This window comes from Anser anser (genome assembly GCF_964211835.1).
Source record: "Anser anser genome assembly, chromosome: 9".
Taxonomy (NCBI): Eukaryota; Metazoa; Chordata; class Aves; order Anseriformes; family Anatidae; genus Anser; species Anser anser.
The window spans coordinates 18767114-18788524 of record NC_139729.1 but is presented as its reverse complement, the minus strand read 5'-3'; the positions used below and the strand labels follow the sequence as shown (position 1 = coordinate 18788524).

The 21411-nt window shown below is 42.9% G+C and overlaps 1 protein-coding gene across 2 annotated transcripts in view; it reads right to left on the bottom strand.

The window, feature by feature from the left end:
* Positions 1 to 5508: 5508 nt before the first annotated feature.
* Positions 5509 to 21411, bottom strand: part of ARMC9 (armadillo repeat containing 9) — a 64307-nt gene continuing 48404 nt past the window's right edge. For both annotated transcript variants that reach the window (XM_083848480.1, XM_083848481.1), the window contains 4 exons: positions 19686 to 19810; positions 16089 to 16221; positions 11620 to 11792; positions 5509 to 8105 (listed from right to left, as the gene is read on the bottom strand). In XM_083848480.1, coding sequence (XP_083704606.1) covers positions 8083 to 8105; positions 11620 to 11792; positions 16089 to 16221; positions 19686 to 19810 — 454 coding nt within the window. In that variant the 3' untranslated portion in view covers positions 5509 to 8082. The remainder of the gene's footprint in view (positions 8106 to 11619; positions 11793 to 16088; positions 16222 to 19685; positions 19811 to 21411) is intronic.

Sequence of the window (21411 nt, the reverse complement as noted above, 5' to 3'; positions counted from 1 at the left end):
CAGCGTGTTTGGGGCAGTTCCTGCTTTATAGCCCCAGTTGGAGGTAAGACACAGAAGAAAAGCTCTTCGTGGTTAAAAACCCGATATCCCGCTCCAAGGCTTGGGGCAAAAAGGAGCCTGCGAGGGCTCAGGAGCTAAACCAGGGCAGGCAGAGAAAACCTGATGCAGAAGAGCTGCTGTGGTAGCAGAAACTCCTCTTTGTTGAACTGGTGCAAAGGGAGCTTCACCTCCCAGAGCAGTTTTTCTCCCTTTGATCCAGCCCCGGCACACAGTGAAAAGATGGACAGCAGGCACTGAGGGAAAAGCCTTCCCCGGAGCCCCCACATCTGGGAGCACAAAACCCCTCCATGTCCGTGTCCTGCACCGCCTGCTGTCAGGGTAAGCATCCCTCCTGCCTACATGGGGTTTGGACATGCCTGGTGGGAACTCCTTGCGAAGGAACCCAAGACCTATCCCTGCATTCAGGGCACATGTCCTCAGATCTCCCTCACGTGATTAAAGGAAACCCCAGTTCTGACTCTCTCCATAACTGGCCTGTGCTGAGTAACAGGGCGCTGGCCTCACAGCAGCCTCTGCTGCCGGCCGTCCCGTTCCTCTGGTGCACAGCTGGAGCCCAGCTGGTCAGCGCAGACCTGCACCCGTACGCTCGTGGCCATAACACCTCCTCTGTCATCTCCAGCAAGCCTAAGCAAGGACACATTTCCCCAGGGGCCGATTTTCCAGCCAGGACAGGGCATTCCTGGTACAAACCACACTCGCAGCCCCGAGGAAGGTCATTCAAAGAGACGCGTGGGCAGCACCCGTAACCACGCCGAGCAGCAGTGCCAGTCCACGTCACATAAGATAAGGCAGCCTGTGACCTACTGCTTTGCCCAGCACAACTGGAGGGGTTATTAAAATGACAAAATATGGCCCCAACTCCTCCAGCACCCCACGACTGTCCAGCCCCGCTGTCCAGGAATGGACAGAGAGGTGTCTAATGAAGCACAGAGGTCTCACCGCCGGCTGCATGAATGTAATGCACGATTGTAACACTTCAGTGACTGACTCGCCCTAAACTGTTCTCATTAGTAAATGGTTTTGCATAAAGAACTGGCGTCAGAAGTCAGAAGGTAAAGGTAATGAGAGATTTTAATCAGCCCCAGCGCATTTGGAAGGAGATTCCTGCATAATTCCAGCTGGAGGTGGAAAAGCTCTCCTCTGCTGGTGGGACCAGGCCTGCGTGGCTGTGGGATGAGCACCTCTCAAAGACTCCCTCACCTCCGTAACACAAGCACGAGCCAGCCCTACAGCACAATTCCCATCACAGGAAAAAAATAAAGAAAAAAATAACACAAATCAAACCAAAACGTTAGAGAGAGGGAAGGAAGCAGGGACAGGAAGCTACACGGATGCTACCCAGAAAGGCCACTGAAGCAGGATGGAGGGCCAGATTTTTGTGCAGGCACTGAGGTGTGAGAGACTAATTTTTCTGAAAATCCACGTTTTCAGGCACCTGAATAAAAACAACCAGTTTTCCATGAAGATTCAAGCCATCCTCTGCTTTCAGTGAAGAGAGTGCTGGTGGAAAATCATCTGTCTCCTTACAACCACTTGGGGGAAGCTGAACTCGGTTGAAATATAGGATGTATTCATTCACAGACAGCAAGTAATGAACATAATGAATTTTACAGCACGGACATCTTTTTGTGTCTGTGGAATCCACTGTGAAAAATGTGTTATTCTCACCAGAAAGGTGTAAGATCACCTGGGTTGGTTATGGTTAAAAGCCTGGGTCTCTGCCCTACAGGAGTAGGGTCTGGGGGCCAAGATACCCAGCTGGGACTCACCCTGAAATCGGTTCTCATTGCTGCCATTTCGGGGTGACTTGGGAGGTGGCATACGGTGCTGGCACTGGCTTCTCCTTTAGTTGCTGAAAGTGTGGTTTCAGAGGACCTTGGAAGCTCCAGGAGGATTTGTGGAGCCTGGCAGCTGCTCGGCCCTCGCTGCAATTCTCAGCACAGCTTTGGGAAAAGCTGCGTCCTCACCAGCAGCACTCTCAGTCACAAGGCCTAGAGAAATCACCTTACGGTGCTGAGGTTTTAAACGATGGTACAGGAAGCAAACATTTGGCTACTCAGAGCTTTTAATCTTTGAGGAAAATACATCAAAACCAAATTATTTTTCTCTCATTCCACACCACAGGGCCCTGGATCCAGGAAGAAACAGGACAGCAGACGTGTGCTGCAGCCAGCATCGATGGGACCCTGGAGAAGCGCATTTCGCCTGTGGACCATTCCCTGAGGTGTTGGCTCATGGCTAGGAGCCCCCTGGCATGGGGATTGTGATGCAGTTAGTGGGGATGGACATGGTGGCATTTCCACACAGCCCAGTTTCTGCAGGGCATCAGGCTGGAAGGGGCTGACTCAACATACGGCCATTTCATGCGAGTCCCAGAGCCACCTCATTTCACTTCCCAGCTGCTGGAAGAGGAGGAAGGAGGAAAGTTTCATGGGAAATCACGATAGGCCACGATCTGCCATGTTAACAGAAACAAACAAGTTGTCTGCTTGTTCAACCTGGGGGAAAGCAGTTGGAGAAAATGGTAAAAATGTCAGCAAGGCGTGCTGCTTGACAAAGAGCTCATTTGGTGCTGATGGCCCCGCTTCTTGCTACCAACACTAACCGCAGTCCCAAAGGCAGTGCATGAACAGACACAAACAATAAACTGATTTGTTCTCGGGAAGCATTCAACCTCTGCCAACAGTCAACCGGATCCAGACAAGGGCTACGGCCGTCAGAGCGGCACATGGCAGACCGAAGGAGGAACTGTATCACTTGGCACGGAGCTGCTATTTCCAGCACTCACATCCCACCCTCCTGTTAGCTCGACTTTTTCACTCTTCAGAGAAAGAAGACTATGTGCCTGTAATGAAATCTTGATCTAGGATTTTTCCTTGGGATCAGCAGGGGGAAACGTCCTTGCCTGCTAAAAATCCCTTAGTAGGTAGGTCTGAATTTTGGATGGCCGCAGCAGTCGTAGCTGTCAGCTACAGCCTAATACTTAAAGCACCTCAAGCACATGCAGGATGAATGCTGTTGTTTGTGGTATCCACTCTTCCTTAGTGCCCCGTTTGCTCTTTTACTTGGAATTAGCTCTCAGCGCCATGAAAAGGAAAGCAAATAAAATGAAGCAACCCTTTAAAGTCTTGTAAAATGAAAACACCGAGAGGTAGTGAAAGCCATCTTTTTAATTACAGTGCTAGGTCATTTGTACCCAGAGTGAGCAAAGTAAGTGACACTCCCAAAAACTGTGGACTTAAAATCATACCAGATCAGCATTTTGCATATTTGAAGAAGATAAGCACAAGGCAAACGTTTAAAGCTGTCACTTGGCTTTCTGACAATTAGTGTGAAGTTTTTTCACTTTCCTTTCAAAAAGTCAATGTCATAGCTTCTTGGAAACTTGGACTATGTGAAAGGACTGCTGAGAGAACTAAAAAGGGCATGTTCCAGAAAATTATTAGATGTTTCAGGGTGTGCCACTTGGCCTGTCGTTTGGAGAGCATTGGATCCTTAAGGAGTGGAAGTTTAGATCATGGTCGTGTAGTTGAACACAACACCCTTCCTCTGCAGGGCAGAATGCAGCCTGGAGTTGGAAAGAAGCTTGCTTTGAAACACGAGATACCAACCTCTGACAAGGCGCCACAAGGTGCCAGGTAGAAGGATTACTGGTCCGAAAACACAGCCCTCCCTGGGCTCTGCACCCAGAATTTTCTTTAAAATTTGTTAGCAGCAGATTCCCATACAACCTGGCTGGAAGAGCCGAGTCTCAAGTCTGTTTTAAACTGTTTTTAATCTGTTTGCCCCAGAACGTCTCGTTTCTCACCTGTCACTGAATCCTCAAGAGTCCCCCTCCTTTTTTGATTTATATGAATAGCAGAGGTTAGGAAAGTGCAGGAGGCCACACGACTGAGTCACAGAGGTATTTTAATACTTAGTTCCCACCAAGGTCAGTGGAGACCTGCAAGACTGTATCTCTAACCTCTTGGTTAGCCAAGCCCATGCACCAGCTTGAGCTGAGCGTGCCACATGGCATAACCAGGTGTGTCCAAACCTTGCAGGGCTTGGTTCAAACAGCCCACGATTAGATCGGCTTGCTGAGCAAGGTGCACCTCCCTGCTCCCCCCCCCCACTTCCTCTCCTGGGAAATGATTTGTCCCAGTATTGAGCCAGACTGCAACCACGTGTGAGCCAAAAGTTCTGGCTCAAAGATGAACTCAAGCTCCTGGGAGGAAGGGGCTGGGGGAAATACCTGGGAGGAAGGTAGCTTGCTTGCCTTCCTCCTGCTACTGCTCCAAGATGCGCAAGAAGGCAATGCAGTGCTTTTCAGCCCTATGCTGTTACCTCTGCTGTGTTTTTTAAAGACTAGTGAACTTTGTTTAAAGCAAACATCTCAAAAAACAAACCAAACAACCATTTTCCCTCCCCAATACAGGAATATTTTGTCTCCAGAGAACTTCCTTGCTTGTCTCCCCTCACACTTCTAATCCCTCCCAGGGATAACAGCTCTGACACCCAAACAGTGTCAGTAGTGGCATCCCACACGCCTGGGCTCTCCTCAGAGACCAAAAACAATGTGTGGCTCACACCTGCTTTGCAACACTTCTGGGCAAACAATGCTGACGGCAGAGGCAGGCCACGCTGAGCCAAAGGAAGATGCATTTTCAATTCAGGTGGAGACAAAACAGCTGAAACAGAATTCGTCAATAATAAAACAGCAAAATGCAAACAAATGCACATCCTGAAAGTCCATGAAACCCCAAACAAACCTATCACAGGAAGAAAAAACATGTCCCTTCAGAAGCATTTTTACTTGGTCAGCACCAGATGATTTTAAAGCAACTGTACAGAATGAGCCTTACGTGCAAGTTTAAATAGACATACGCAGTTCATGCTTGGACAACACTCTGAGAAACACGGTTTGATTTTTTGGGTGGTCCTGTGTGGGGCCACCAGTTGGACTTGATGATCCATGTGGGTCCCTTATAACTCAGGATACTTTATGATTGTGCCTCATTAACAGTGAATATAGAAGTTATCCACAAGAAGCATGTTAGCATCATATAGCACTTTGGTCACACATACACCTGAAGGGGATTTTTTTGTGTGTTATGTGCAATTACTGCATCTGCTTATCGTAAATAAAATTGCAGCCAGTTTAGGTACAATCACTCCCCTCTCATTCAGGAGGCAATTTCCACTGTTCCTGTTACAAATTTACCACGATGGTGTTGTATCTAGCAGCAGCCTCTGCATGACAGATACAAAAAGTACCTAACAACTTTTAAGAGTGAGGTGCAGAATTTGCTATATGCATGTTACTGACCTTTTATCCAGGGACCTCTCAACCCTGAATAGTGGTGTCCTACTAACAAAGGGAGAATGAGCATTTAAAATCAGCTTCAAAACCTTCTGACTGGCATTGCAGGGGCTTTTTGTGAGCAACACAGAGAAACAGAGAACATGTTACTTTGTCAGCCTCACAAATTACTGCTCAGCTGGTACTTTATTTCAAAGCATATACATAGTTTCTCTCTCAAGTACTTGGAAAATGAAGTTTCTCAAACACTAACATAAAAATACTCTCACCGTTTTCAAACTCTGTACTCCCTCCAAAATACCTAAGAGTTGAACATGAAAAACCATACATGTCGAGTTCTGCCTTGCAGTAGGCCTGCGTAAGAAACACAAAAATACATACACTTTAGCTTGTTCCTTTCAGTTTTCCTCATCTGTGAGTTGCATTTTGCTTTTCACTAATCTTGATCTGGTGGAGGGCACCTACTTTCAGCTGAGTTAAGAGTGATAGTTTTAACCTCACCTAATGGTAAACCCAGTGAGTTTTTTTTTTTTCTTAATAGTTTGCACTCAACTCTTTTCAAAGGCTGTTTTGCATTTCAGAGAATCAGGCCTGCTCAAACATGAAACTCAACACCGCTGCAAAATAAATAAAATTCAACTGCTGGGGCACTCGATGTATCCACATATACAAATGAACCTGCTTAGCACTTCAGTGTTAACAACCTGCCCATTGATATTACAGGCTGGAAAAAAGAAAGCTTTTCAGAGGATAAAGAAAAACTGCCTACCATGCAAAACTACTAGGTGAGTTCTTATGGCTGCCTTCTATTGCTGCCCTTTTGTAAATCAAAAGACATTTTTTCCATTAACTATGTTTATCAGCTTTGAGAGCAGGTGGGTGAGTCTAAGCACAAATCAGAGATTTTCTGTGATTCATCTATCACAGTAATCTACAGGAAAAAAGACTATCAGGTGTCTATAATTTGTCCTATGCAGCTGGGGCATTAAAGCAACACCCACACCCTGCCTGCCTTGTGTTAGGCTGTGCAGTTCCTGAGCAGAAAGTTTCACATGAATACAACCTGACTTTCAACTGTCTTGTCCTTCAAAACATCTTAATTCCAACTTGAAGTCTGTTATCCAAAGCGGTTAGAGGAGCTTGTCTGTTGGATCCCTTTCCACAAAAAGCTGACGCAGCATCGCTGGTCTTGGTGGGTCTCATGGCAACAAGCGAGGAAATGCCTTCCCTATTCAGTTGCCATCACGTACCAAGAGGCACAACTCGAGGCCTCATCACAAGCATAAAGCTTTCTTCTGTTCCTATGGAAATGACTAGTGGCTTCACAACTCTTTACTCAAGGGGGAGGCAACTGTCACTGTTGGAGTTGCTTGACTTTTTAGGCTGGGATCCTCTTGTTTGTTTCTCAAGGTGGAACTCCAAAACAAAAGCTTTGGCTTCTCCCTTTTTCACCTGCTAAAGTATTTGTTTTTGAAGTCCATTTACAATGTTTTCTGCCTCACTGGCAGCCAAGCTCCAAGGTAAACTGCATTTCTAGAAAAGTTTTTGCTGTTGTCCTAACAGCTGCATCATATGAGGAGATGTTACTGAAAATTAACCCCCAGTGAAGTCTTTAGCATTTCCTGATCACTGTTACTTTTGAGAGAAAGAACAACCAACAGTGCAGTCTTCATAATTTATTGGCAGAACTAACTGCTGGATTTTGATTTAGCGAAGGGCTTCCTGATTTCCCTTGCCTACCCAGCACTTTGTATTCACTGAAGACCAGCATAAATTCCATGAAGACATAACCAATCACTGTTCAGAAGTGAAGAATTTAAAATATGACAAAGACCAAAGAACATTGTCCACAGCCACACATGAAGAGAACACTGCTTCTAATCTGTTCACATCTCATGGTTTCTCCTATGAATGAAGGAAGTTCTTAATTCCAGTGGAAAATGAATTACTCATTCCACAAATGTTAAGAAACAAAACCAAGGGGGAAAAAATGAATGAATAGGAATAATTGCTGCAGATAAACCTGCTGATCAGATCCTCAGAGATAAGCATAGATGAATGGTGCTTTGGGCACTGGCACGCAGTTTTTCAACTGCCTCAGGACAACCAGAAGTTGATAAATTACTTTCCCTTCAGTCTCTGGTGGTCAAACAGATCTCACTCTACATAGAACTGCTCCAGGCAGTGAGGCTGTACACAGATAGCGCACACTTTCCTTCCTAGTGCACATGCAGATCCTTTGAACACAGATATCCCCTAACTCATTCACAACAGCATAATTTAAATAAATCAAGTTACAGACTTGTTCAGCAAGCAATATGTAAACAAGACAGTTGCTTGGCCAGACTCCTGTGCTGAGCCCTACAGACCACCTCCAAAGGCCATTTACTCTGACACAAAAAGCAGAGAGCAAGAGACTCTTCTGGAGGTAGCAATGTCACTTTAGAATAAACTATCAGAGACACTGGGACTATATCCATCTACCGTATCAGTTGTGGGCACCTGCTGAGACCTTGAATTGTAACAAGGCCTTTGTCTTAGCCAGCTCTAGAGATGGCTACAGATGCATCCCATCAGATAATCCCTGAATCACCATGCAGGGCACACGCCGTGCAATGTTAATAACCTCTTCTCAGTAGGTCGCCAGTAAAGCTCATTACAGGAAGCCGCCTCTGCCCTTCAGTAAAGTGACAGGTGATTCTTGAGGAAAGGAACTGTTCTCACTTCCTGGAGGACTGGCTGCCTGCAGGGAGAAAAAAAAAAAAAGAAAAGAAAAAAGAAAGTCTGTCAGTTGAAAGCAGGATTTATCACTAGGCAGGAGCTGCCTGAGGGAACACTTGTTTGATCCGTACAGTGACACAACCACCACAAAGAACACACACAAAGGCACCTTAACCACTGGTACTGCAACTTCAAAATGCAGAATGTGCTTACGGTAGCCACCTGTCAGGGGTCACTGAAAGAACTTCTGGAGTAGCAGGAAGCCACCGGGGCCCCATCACACTCCTGATAAAATCCTTCCTCATTCTTCTGGTACAGATTTTTCTATCACTCCAGTTTCACTGTGCCCTGGACAGAACTGACGTGGGACACAGCACACACACCTTTAGCATGCCCATAAAGAGGTGCTTGGAACAGATGCAGAGTAACGCACGAGGTAGATTAAATCATTCTTCCCCAACCACATTGAGCACATAAAGCACAGCTGAAAAAGTCTAGATTTGGAAGTCCACTTTGTGTTCTATAGCCACTGTGTCACCCCCCCCATAACAGCTAGGAAGGAGATTCAGCAGAAAGCTCCAGCATGGCTGGTTTTATTTTGAGGAGCTCAGTTTCGCTGTAAGGTACAGCTTTAACACTCCACTAACAGTGGGCTACATCTCAGGCAGGAATCTGGCCCCAGGCCTGTAGCTGCACTAAGTACCTGTGCTTCCTTCTGCATTCCTCAGGCATTCCACACACTCCACACTCCAAAAACAGCAGTCCAGCTAGTTCAGCTAGGTTTGTGTCAAAGCAACTTATTTCCAGTAAGTACACCTACAATAAATTTTAAAAAACAAGCTAAAACGTGTCTCTAAAATAAGCTATCACACCAAGTAAGTACAATCAGAAACTAATCTTTTTCTCATCCTGTCCAGAGCTATATAAACTTATTTCTCCAGAAATACAAAGAAATCCACTAAGTAAAGACAATCCTCCAGAAGGACAGAGTCTCTTTTAATATGTAAAAAACAACATACCTACTCAGGAGGCAAATGGAAGGCAGCAACTGCTGAGATCTACTAATTGCTTAGATCTGTGCATCTGACACCGCTTCCAACTCATCTACAAAGTCAACTAGGAAATTAAAGGAATAGCAGCACAGAGCTTTATCAGGGGCTCACCTGCTTCAGACGCCTCCCTGTACCTTTAAGCAGCAGCTTAAAGGGAATTGAATTTGAGAACCCAGGGTTTGGATTTGGGTGCTTAAAACCTTTCTAAAGTCCTCTAAAAATCAGGTCCTTAACACCAGCCTCTCAATTTTCCAAACCATAAATACTTGTGTGAAAGCCCCTGCAAGATGCAGAGTAACTAATAGGTGCCTTATGACAGCAGACAACACAGAATAGATATACGTAGGGTGGATGGCAGCTTGTTTGCAAAACAATTTCTTTGCTATTTTTTGGCAGGAAGATAAGAGTTTAACATTCTTTTGCTGACTCCAAGTCTGTCTCATGAAACCTGTGGACAGATAGAAAGCAAGTTACCTGGAACCCCAATGAAAAACTCCGGAGAAAAGCTAAATAGACACAAAATAAGATGCAACGTTCCCAGTACACGATGCCTACAGGTACACTGTGAGACAAATCCTATCTAACAGAAGTTAAAAATTAAGAGAGCCCAGGAGTCTGGCCTTACAAGTTACGTATACTGAATCAACAGAGAAACACAAACGACGTAGAACTCTGATTAAACTCTCCTTTAACTTAACCTCAAAGTAAGCTAGATTGTACCCTGTGCCACTGGAAAAGGAACTTAATTCATATCCCTACGAAAGCAACCATATGTGTGTCACATCTTTCACAGGACACAGACACCCAGGAGCGTAAAGCTCTACTGGAGAAACTAGAACATGTGGAAGTTTTTGTGTGCACACATATACTCTCTCCTTATTAATGGACTAGTGTTTTTGGAAATGAAGCTTAACAGGTAACAGGCACGGACTCTTGGCTGTTAGCATCACATTCAGCCAGGGCAGAACAGAACTCCTGTCACAAGAAATGTAAAGCATTGATGACAGAGGTAAAACATAGGGCATACGCAGCAAAAGTAACACTAAAAAAGCTGGCAGTTATTACCTAAGCATGGGACTATTCACGCAAATACTCGCTAGGTCAAAATCTCCCTTAGTCACTAAGGACATCCTCTATGAAGCCTCACCTGTACTCCCTGAATGAAACCACACAATCTCCTCATATGTACAACCACGTGAAATGACAATAAGCAAGCAATACTGAAGGCTCAGGAAGCTCCTTCCTGCTCTGTTGCTGATTTACTACGTTATTTCAGCTGCCTATAATTTGTTTTCCTTACCTGTAATTAAAAGTTAATGATAAGCACCCACCTCAAATTCCATGGGCAGGTTTACAAAGTGATATTAGTTTCCTGTTTTTTTTTTTTTTTGTTAAATGGTTAAAGGTAACAGTTACAGCTAAAGAGTAATGCTGATGTTACGTTGTGATAATCATCACTAAACTTTTAAGATACGTTTGGAATATGAACCTATAGCACATTGCTACTTCCATTTTTATTGCTGCTGGTGCCAGGGATATACCTGAATGCAGCTAGTCCAGCCCCAGGGGTATGTTTGAATCCAGCTTGTCCTTTCTGCACTCTGGAGAAAAAGCTTATTCACTATTGAAGAATTCATCATTTTTACCCTTACCTCCCCGCCCTGCCCACCCCTCACCCCCCCAAAAAAAAGAAGGAAAAGAGAAAACACGGTTTACACACCCTCCAGATCTCCATACATGTTTACTGTTGTGTAACCACCTGAGACCAACATTTCCACTTTACTGGGCTTATGCTGGCAGGCCGAAAGCATGCTTCCATCTCTTCCCTCCAACCTCAGGTCCCTGCCTTCCTCTCCTCTGAGCCCACTGCAACCTAGCACTGCTTACACTTCTGCAGGCAACAACACATCCATACGGTTCTCAAATCCAAGTGTCCAGCAGAATGATGACTGTCACAAGCAGCACACCATGCCTGGCAGTCTGCTTGCTAGGCTGCCCTGAGCCCATCTCCTGAACCGTCGGACATCTGGTCTACATTCAGTGGCAGTGTAGACACACCCAGGGATCCAAATTCAAGGACTACATTCAGTGGCAGTGTAGACACACCCAGGGATCCAAATTCAAGGACGTTAGACAAGTTATACAGTGAACAAGTGTCTAAAGAAAAGGAGACAGTCTAATGACACCCAGAGAACGTCTAATCTGAGACTAAAAGCTTCCCCCCATACTTCTGAGCCACTTTTCTCCACCCAGAGACAGGAAGAAGCACGTCTCCAACTGTTCACACGACAGTCTGGAAATAGGAGCAGTGTTCAGCAGGATATAATTTAATGGTTGTGCATCCTGCAGATGACAAGTACAATGTCATACACTCCTGGCACATTCATAGCGTACGACTTCATTCCTGGAGAGCTCCTGCAGAGCTCCCTCCTTTCCCATCCCAACCAAGCGCTGACAAGGAGAAGGGTGACTTTTTCCACTTACTCTGTCTGCTCCTTGTGGATGATCCTGAGGAGCTCGGACGGCTTGTCTGCTGGGGACCAGACTGAGAAAACTGCGGGGCAATGGTCGGGATCTTTCCCTTTCTGGGGCTGGCACTTTGCACTTCAGGAGTGCGAGGGATCTTAGGTTTGCTGGTAAAGGCCGAGAAAAACTCGCTGCGGGAGGACATGGAAAGGGTTAGTAATGCACAGAGAAAAACATACACAGAAAGTCTGCAACCAAGTGAAACCTGGCATGCTGTCACCACACCTGAATGCCCAAAATTCAGGGTGACTACAAATGGAGAGGAACACACACACAGGTATCTTGGGGCATGTACTCACCACACAGCCTCCCTAAACCTGGCTCTGTGGACCTGTCTACCCTACTCAAACCTGGTCCTTTGGACAACAGGACTGAACAAGTTCAGGTAAGCCCCTGGCAAATAAGTAATAGATGTTTAGCTTGTTTTGTCTAGCTTGTTTTCTATTGTCTTCATCACATATAGACTCATTCAGAGGTACAAAAAGCATATATGAATGCTACAGCACAGGAATACATCCTTTTAGGGCACAAACCATTATATACAGGTCACAATATTGACAGATACACGCATCTTCCCTGGCTCCCAGCTGTGACAAGATTCGTAGATCTCCTAAAGGTCTTTTGTCAGAAGAGCAAAAAGCTCTGATGGCATATATAAAATAAATTCCCTATGCACACGGGTTCCTTGTTTGTGCTGAGAACTCAAGCCAGCTGCTGTTATTTCACAGTCTGCACATGCTGCAAGAATACAATTATTTAAAATTTAGTCCATAACTGCGTGAGGACACACTGTCCTTCCCTGCCCCTAGCATCAATATATTCTGATATACAAAAAGTGAAGGCTACCAGGAAATAGCAAGTCTTTTAAATAATTTTGAATCTATATTCATGTTGGCTCTAGTGAGACAATTTTCTCTTAAAAGGAAAAAAGATTAAACTGAAATAACAGCTACATGAAGAAACACATCATATTAAAGGGAAGTAAAAGCAGAGCCAAGGCAAGAGAATCATAAAGGTGCCATCGAAAGGAAAGTGATTAAAATTTTATTTGGAAAGTCCCTGTGTTATTAGCTCCATCAAAAGAACCCTTTGTGACCATCATAAAGGGTGATTAGGAGGATTTTCAAGACATTTAATCTCTCCCACTCTCCCGGGAATGCTGCTGAGTCAGTGATTAGCCATTCCATTCCCCTGCTTCACCTTGCAGGGAGATCTGTCAGCAAATGTTTCTTTTATATTTTAAGTAGCATTAACTGTCTGCATTTTGCATTTGTATATGTTAACTATTAAGGGCAGAGACACACTAACTCCTTTCCTCAGAGCCATCTCTGCAGCCCCCTACCTATCAGTGAGCATGACAAGCATTAAACTTGGAGCATTTCAAAAGAGAAGGTGGCAGATGGCAGCAAAACCAGCAAAACCAAGCCAAAAAAGTAAGATTGGCTAGATTCACCCCAAGCCATGGATCCCAGATCTATTTAAATGTCTCTCTCCATAAAATAGTTTCATTGTTATTGGTTGTTTGTCGTTTTATTTGCTTAGATTCAAGAGTTGGGTTTTCAATACACTTGTGCCAGTCATGTTAACCTTGTGTGCATTATATGCTGACACAGATGAAAAAGCAAGACCCAACAGCCTCGCAGAAGTATTTGAGCCGTAAATTAGTTTTTTTGTTATTTGGCAATAGATTAAAAAAATTGCGTCTGTATTCCTAAGCACTAAAAAGCATTTTTATAGCCATGAACAATCTTAAGGGTTTCACTAGAGTAACCAAGGCAGCTATTCACACCTGGGAGACGAAGCCCAGTAACACAATCAGTCACTGTATTTGACAAAAGAGAGAATACATAATAGTTATGTACAATGGCTCACATATTTACATACTCTCTGGGAAATGATTATATGAAATAAACTGGTAGCAAACGCTGTAAAGCTCAAAAAAAATCTGCTGGTATTCTGACAGGATGTGTAGGATGTGTCCGTGTATGCAGGTGTCCCAGAATCACTTTCTCTTAAAACAATAAAAAAAAGATTAACAGAAAAGAGGTAATCCTCAAAATATCATGAAAATCCTTCTATCTGGCTTCCTTTAGGACTTGGCCCGTTGAAGAAAGAAGCAGCAAAATGTACTGTGGAAAAACGTTCTGTAGTATTTAGCAAAAAAGTCGTTTGTGACAATGTGTGGTAATTTGAGAGCAAATGTTCTAACAAAAAATGAATCAGAGAAACCTACATTTGCATTGACAAGAAATAAAACTGCTTACTTGGAAAAAATTAACATAGTTATCAAAAAGTGCACAACAGACTGACACTGAGATCTGAATAATCAACCAAGAGGTGTGAGAAGACTCTCGACATCCAAATACAAGTTATGGACTGTTTTTTCCAAGACAAACACACTTGTACTTTTGACCAGTTTTACCCGATTATAAGAAAGGTGAGAGTATTAGAAACCAAAGAAGGCCCCTACAGAGATTAATCTCTTTACTATTACGATACAGATCATAGTCACAATAAAACATAGGGAATTTTTTAAGCAAGCCTCAATTGTAAACTCAAGTCCATTACATACAAATTTATGCTTAATTAACTACAAGGCATAACAGATCTATATTCTTACATGATCAAAATGCTGCATCGCCATAAGTCAGCCTTCCTTTTCTCATACATACCTTGTCTAGGAATGTCTTGGTATTTGCCTAGTAGGAAGGCAAGCAGCTCTTGTGGTAGACATATGACCAAAGCAATGATTTATTCACTGTTTTGCAAGCACATTAAAATACACTTCCAGGAAGGAAAAAAAGAAAGAATGAAAAGGCAGGGTCTAGCTATTGCAACACGAGCATATGAACAAAAGACCCCTGACACAGAAAACCCTGTGTTCTACTTGGACTATGAATGGCTACATTCCCATATCTGTAACTCGAGGCTGCTTTGTAAATACAGATTACCGTTTGCATAGTAAGGAAGCATACAATGCACAGATACGATCTCCTTCTGCAATACCGCATCCTTAATTTCAGCTAGGGATCCATCTATTACTGAGGTTTAGATAAACTCGTATTCAGAAAAATTAAAGATTACTAGGGACATACCTTTTAAACAATGGATTATGACTGTAGAGAAGCAAAGCTCTGCACTAAGGTAGGGGACAAGATACTGCCTATTTATGATCTCTTGCAAGCAAAGCCTGAAAAGTAACCTCTCTACATCAGCCAGAGCACAAAGCAAGCAATTTGGCCATAAAATTCTGTTTGTATTTGCAGTATGTGCTTAGCTACTGTTATGTTACGACAAGCAACACGGAAGTAAAACCAGTAATGCCGGAACAGGGTTATGACTACTACGCACTTCAATTACTTGCCAGTGCTAATTTGTTAACAGTATATAATTTCTCAGATGTCACCATGGGAAGAGCACAATTGGAAAAAAATATATACAAAGGCATCTGTACACCAGAAAGAAACAAAGCTCTAAGCAGAGAATCTAGTTTTCAGAAGTGCTAGAGCTTTAACTGACACAAGTAACTAAACATTTCTGAAAAAAAAATCAGACCCATAGAGTCTGTAAAACCTTTCCTTTAACACATCTCCACCCATTCTGTGTTTTACTCTTGGAATGTATTTGCTTTTAAAATTTCTCTACACTCACTGTTTAAAACTTGGCCCAATCAAACTACCTTTAGGAAAAAGCTGTTAATGTCTGAAGGACACATGTGGGTCCTGAAAAGCGTTGGTAAATCTTGGTCCAATTCCTAATGAATTACTAGTTCTCACCCAGTATATAACATCACAGTCCTCCATATGAAGAGCTTCACAAAGGACTCAATGCATGAACAGGAGGAGAGCAAGATCTTTCTTCTTCTTTTGACAGATTTTTTTTCAGGATAAAGTTGAAACCCATTTTTTGGAGAACTTGTAATGTTTTAGTTCTTTGTTATACCCACCTAGCAAATCAATCATCAGGGACTCTGGTCAGCTGTGTTAGCAACTCAGCATGTTTAAACACACAAATCCACTTAAATGCTTAATTTCTCTTCTGCATGTTAATTCCTGCCCTGTTCCCATTGCTGTACCTCTTTCTTTACTGTTTAAATGATTTTTCATGGGGGTACCAGTACAGTCATCTACGGAAGCAATCAGGAAGTTTTACTTGCAGGAGACCGGGTTGTGCATACATGTGACGTTCATTAATACCGTCTTGCTTGAGGTTTCTCCTATTCTGGACCAGATGCTTAGAAATTGAACAGCTGCTGCTGGCACTACTAAGGGTATTTTGTTTGGCAAGCACCACCACAGCTGTCTCAGACCAGACTACATCATACATCAAATGACTTCACAGATTGTCTTTACAGCAGCACGGAATTAGCTGGTAAGTCCCCTCAGACTCCTCTTGCACTCTTAGATACTCATCTGAATAAATCATACCTGTGAGATTGCCCATTTACTTTGTCCTGGGTGAAGTCAGTAGATCGAGAAGACAAGATATTGTCACCACCCGGCATGCTTCGGTCCATTCTATGGCCTGATGAGAATACTTTGGAGGACTTCGTCTCAATTGCTATTTAAAAAGCAAACACAAATCAGTGAGAAGTTGGCTCTTTACAATTCACTAGAAATACAATCAAGTCACGGCTCCTGCTGTATGAAAGAAAGGTCGAGACAAAAGCAGACTACTGAGTTACTGTGGCAGAGCTCTTTACAGCTCATCAGCTGAGCCAAGGTAACTGCATGTGTGCCTACTTCGAGCCCTTCGCAATTGCGAAGCAAATCACGCTTGGATCATTCTCAAAGCAGCTATACTCTGCATTCGTCAGTTAAAATATATCAGCTAATAACTGATACCTCATTAAAGCCACAGGAATGCAACCTCTTGCAGTTGTCTGTCCACATCTGTAGCGACAGGCAGACGCTGCAGACAAAAAACTGTTTTAAACACCTCTGTCAGAGCTGAGGCCTGTTCCATTCGCTCAATAAACCTCACTTTTTGCCTTGCGCTGACACCAAAGGGAAGGACAGGCAGCTTGCTGAGAGACACGAGGCTACTGAGATGTGCAAGACCAGTAAGAGCCGAGGGAAAATCCCCAGCTCCATTCCTCCACATTCCTCCCGTGCCTGGGACAGGTTGCCCTCCTGTTTTTATTTGCTCTCACATGCTGAATGGGATACCGATCAGGCTGCTTTCAGACAACCACCTGGCTGCCCAGTTAATGTTCTCTCTGATATTCACTGGATATGTAAATAAGGTGACCAAGGTTCATCTTTAGTACACAAGCCTTCTATTCACAGGAGACAAAAAAAAGTCATAATAATCTCTTTACCAAATTGATAAAAAGTGAGGATGGTCCTAGACAGAATCAGAAAAAAAATAAGAACGTGACTCAAGAACAGGTGAGTAGATCCAGGTGCAGAAAACATTAAGAACTACTTTCATTTTTAGAAAACAGAAGAGGATAAAGGTTTCTTGAAGACAAGCTTTGCTTGAGACATGTCATTGATGATGCTGACTGTTCACATGAAGCTTTTATTCTCCACCCCCCATCTATTATTATTCATTTCATAACTTGATTGCATGAAACTCTGAAATCTAAAGTATTCGTGTGATGTGGGAAAATACATTCTGAAGTGAGCAGGTTTCTGGTGCTGCATGATGACTGTCAGACCAAGCTCAGAATTCAATAAACTACATATTCCATTTCACAGCAATGACATTTGCCTGGGCACGATGGGAGCCCCTAGAAGCAGTAAAACTATTTTTACATCTTTCTTACACAGTCATTCCTGTCTTATCTTAGAAGGCACTAGAAGAAAAAGGGCACAGAAGCTTTGCAGAGTAAGAATTTTTTCCTAATTATGGTCTCAGGGGCTTGTTTTGAATTGTTTTGAATCCAGTGCTTTGAATTCAATCTATGATTTAGAAAAAACACTGCCTTTTGGAAAACAGGGAATGTCTGAAGATCCAGTCCAGGTACAATTACAATGAACAAAGGTCCTGTCACTGAAATGAACAGCCATGGGATCCAGCAGTGCAATCTCTTCTTCTCTTCATTTCTAAATCTCAAAAGGTAAGATAGTCAAGCACGTATTTCACTGGCTACTTGCAAAAACTGAAAACAAACCTCTGGCAATCCTTCTTCGAGTAACTCAGTGTTGTTTTATAGCCTTGGTTAGCGCTAAGAATTCTCTGTCACGCACAAAAATAATTAGTCTTCTTACATGCATAATGAATATAAACTTGCAGTATGCTGTATATTCAGACTTCCATTTTTTTCTATGAGAAGGGACAGTATAATCTAGTTCTCTAACTAATATCCATCTGTAGGCAGTTTTGACCAAAAACAGCTAGCAAAATTTTTAGACAGTGGGTACAATCAAAGTTTTGAAAATATGAAAACATTAAAGTTGGCAGCATTTTCTTCAGCACGAAGGCATTAAATCAAGACTCTCCATCAAAAATGAACAATTCCTTTGTTGACTTGCTCAGATTCCCACTTTAAGCCTCCCCACAAATCTCTACAAGCAAACCATCAGACAGCATCTGTAGCACAGGAAAGGTGACAGAGGTGAGTGAACTTAACATATTATCAAAATGTGGTTCAGAAGGCATGCTGGGCTCCTGGTGCCTGCGTAATACCTTAGAAATTGCATCCAAAGGCAGGTTTTATCTACAGTACATTTTAAAACAGTAAATAGCAGCACATTTGGTACTTGCTTTGCTTAATTTCATTTACAAAGCACGAATACATACAATCCCTTCTTTAAAATTATTATTCTATACAGAAAAACTGTAAAGTCAGCATGCTTTCATTAGCTCACAGCCTCTGTTCTGAGCTGCTGCCTCTGACCAGCTAATTAATCTCCATGTGGAACAGAATTAGCTATACTTGGCATGCTGCTGTGTAAAGCAAGGTTTGAGGACAGCAGCTCTCTGTTCCTGCACAACAGCAAGGACCCAAGTGCCCATCTCAAACAGGAGCTTCATCTGCTTCTCTCATACGCCTTTTATTCAGCATGTTATATGTATCAGCTCTAGGCATTATGCAAGCAGATTCCTGCCTGTAAGATCTTGGTTACTTTTCTCAGAATCCTTTTCATTTCCTCTAGGAAATTTAAAAAACAAGAAGAGAAAGAAAAAAGTCTGCTATTCCTTTGCTGCTTCAAAGCATATTTTTCAGCAAAGTAAAGGCAGGTTTTTGTCTGAACTTATTAGTAATTCTGTACCGGATATGCTTCAAGATCCTTTATCTAAGATTGCAGAACATTTTGCCTTAAAACCCTAATTGGAAATGTTAATGAATCCCTGCAAGCAGGTTGAAACTCACATCAGAAGTTCCATGATCCTGTGGATATTGGAAGATCAGGAAAAGTATTTCAGAAGCCTATAACCTTTTAAACTCCAACACATGCTTCTGAATTCTCAGGTCCAGCTGAGTCTGCATTCATTTCAGTTTAAGTTGCAAGGACAGAATCTTTAGCAGCATCACCCACAATGCAGCTACACACACAGAGCTTCCCATCCTCCACAACCCTTTATGGTTTGAATGCAGCTGCAAAACTAAGCAGATAGCTGCAGCTGCCTTCAACTGTAATACAGAGGACCAGCCAATCGAGCCTGCAGGTGCCAGCAGACAGTAATTCATTTAGATCTAAACAAGGGTATATTTGATCAAGTAAGTAGCTTGGCCTGTTGGGAAGTGCACTGTATCTGGGCTGCAGCTCTCTCCCTAGGCAGAGGATATCATGGAGTGAAAGAAAATATATTTTGCATGTCGGAAGCCCTGGGAATGATCCTTGGCCCCACCACAGGAAGGGAGATGGAGCAAGGCTAGTGAGACCGTTAGTATCTACTGACCACGCATCACCTTCTGCAGCCATTTAGCCAGCCGGAGCCACATGCATGCCCAAGGTCATGCAGACTACCCCAGGGTCTACAAACAGAGACCCAGTTCCAAGGCTACATTTAAAAAAATAATAATAATACTAATCAAGCAATGAGTAATAACACCATTTACGGAATATCCTTACACGAAGAGGAAATGCAGAGGTCAGAAATGCTGGACCTGCTCCCACCACAGACAGGAGGACAACCACTCGGCAGAGACTGCAGTTTCTCGTTCCTATCGTGACAAGAGATGGTATCGTTTTCTGGCCTGGAGGAGAAAGGAGAATGTGTGGTGATGAATGCTCGCAGTCTAAAAAGTTACAAGAAAGCAAATTCTGATTTCTTCTAATTGCCTGTAATAACATCGAAGAAATTAAAACATGTATTTTTTCATATTGTAAACTAGTGCCAATGTCATAATCTAACTGCACCGCTGTAGCTCCCCCAAACCAGCTGATGTTACACATATTCGGAATTAACATTTTTTCCTACAGCAATAAAGAGCCAAGGAAAGGAAACCGTAACTCCTTGCAGTCTGAAGACCCAAAATACCAGTAGGACACTTAAATAAAAGAATATAGTAGTAGGCCTGAAAGGTCTCCAATTCTCAGCTTTTTCAAGGGTTTAAGTTTTGCTCCCAAGTATTACGAGGATTTCACTTTATAGAGAGGAACATGCAACACTGGCTTAAAGTAGATAAGAAGTAGAACTGTTGATTTCCCAAGCGAGGTGGATCAATGAGAAACTTCAGCAGCTGAAGGACAGAACAGGGACAAGACTGCTCAGTAATAAGCAACAAAATGCAGCAGAAGCAAGACGGGTGTGAAACGTGTGTGAAAAGAAGTTGGCAGACGCAGCAAGTTTCCCTGCCCAATATCAGGTTAAGGTAATTAGGCTATATTTCTAGTGAGAAAGGATGCATTCCAAGGAGGCAGTTAATGATTTCACAGCTAAGTCAGTTTCTAAGGAAACAGCTAGCAGAATATTGAGTAGCTCAGTCCCTCTTGAGTGATCTCAGCAGTGAGTCTTTAAAGAGGAGGGAAAGGAAAAAAGCAGCTTTCCAATGTTTCCTGGCTTCCCCATACAGCAAGAGCTTGTCCATGCAGGGATCCCATGACAATTCATCTGAAGTAACCAGAGATTTGTCTGTACTGGAAAGTCGTAGAAAAATGAGCATGGAATATCTGCTTCATGTGCAGTAGCTATTCTGCATTAATTTTCTGTGTGAATACTCCTATTCAGCATCAGAAGCCCCCCCTCACCTTTCTGAGGTATGAACTAACTCAAAGAGACACATTATAGTATCTCCATCAACTGCTTCCTTTTTCACCTTGTTTGAAAAATGGAATGTGTTACGTCAGGTCTTGCAGACGAACTTCAAACAAGTTACATTCGATTCTGAATGCAGGCATTTACACGTGTTTTTATGCAGTTTAACTTTGGCTGAATCAAAAACTTCAGATGAACTGTCCTGGGTTGTTCCTAGGTAAACAAGCTGTACAGGAGAGCAAGAAGTCTGACATTTTTCATACCGTTTCATTTGATGCAAACGTGAGACACTTAAATAATTTAAAAATTTGAAAGCAATAATCTGAACTGGATGTATTTAATATTAAGGCAGCTAAGATTTGGTTACTTTTATTGCCCTCCTCTTGCAAGGCTTCCTAATAAAGTATTTCCTCATTTTACTAAAATCAGAAAGACATAAAGCCACCAAAGCTTATTCTTTTCTGTTGTAAAAACTAGCTCAAGCATGTTACTATTTACTGCAGTTTTCTTGCACAAATAAATTATATATAAAATGTCAACTTCTAATTCACAGTGGTATCTCATGCTTCCTACATGGAAGCACCAAACACTCATATAATT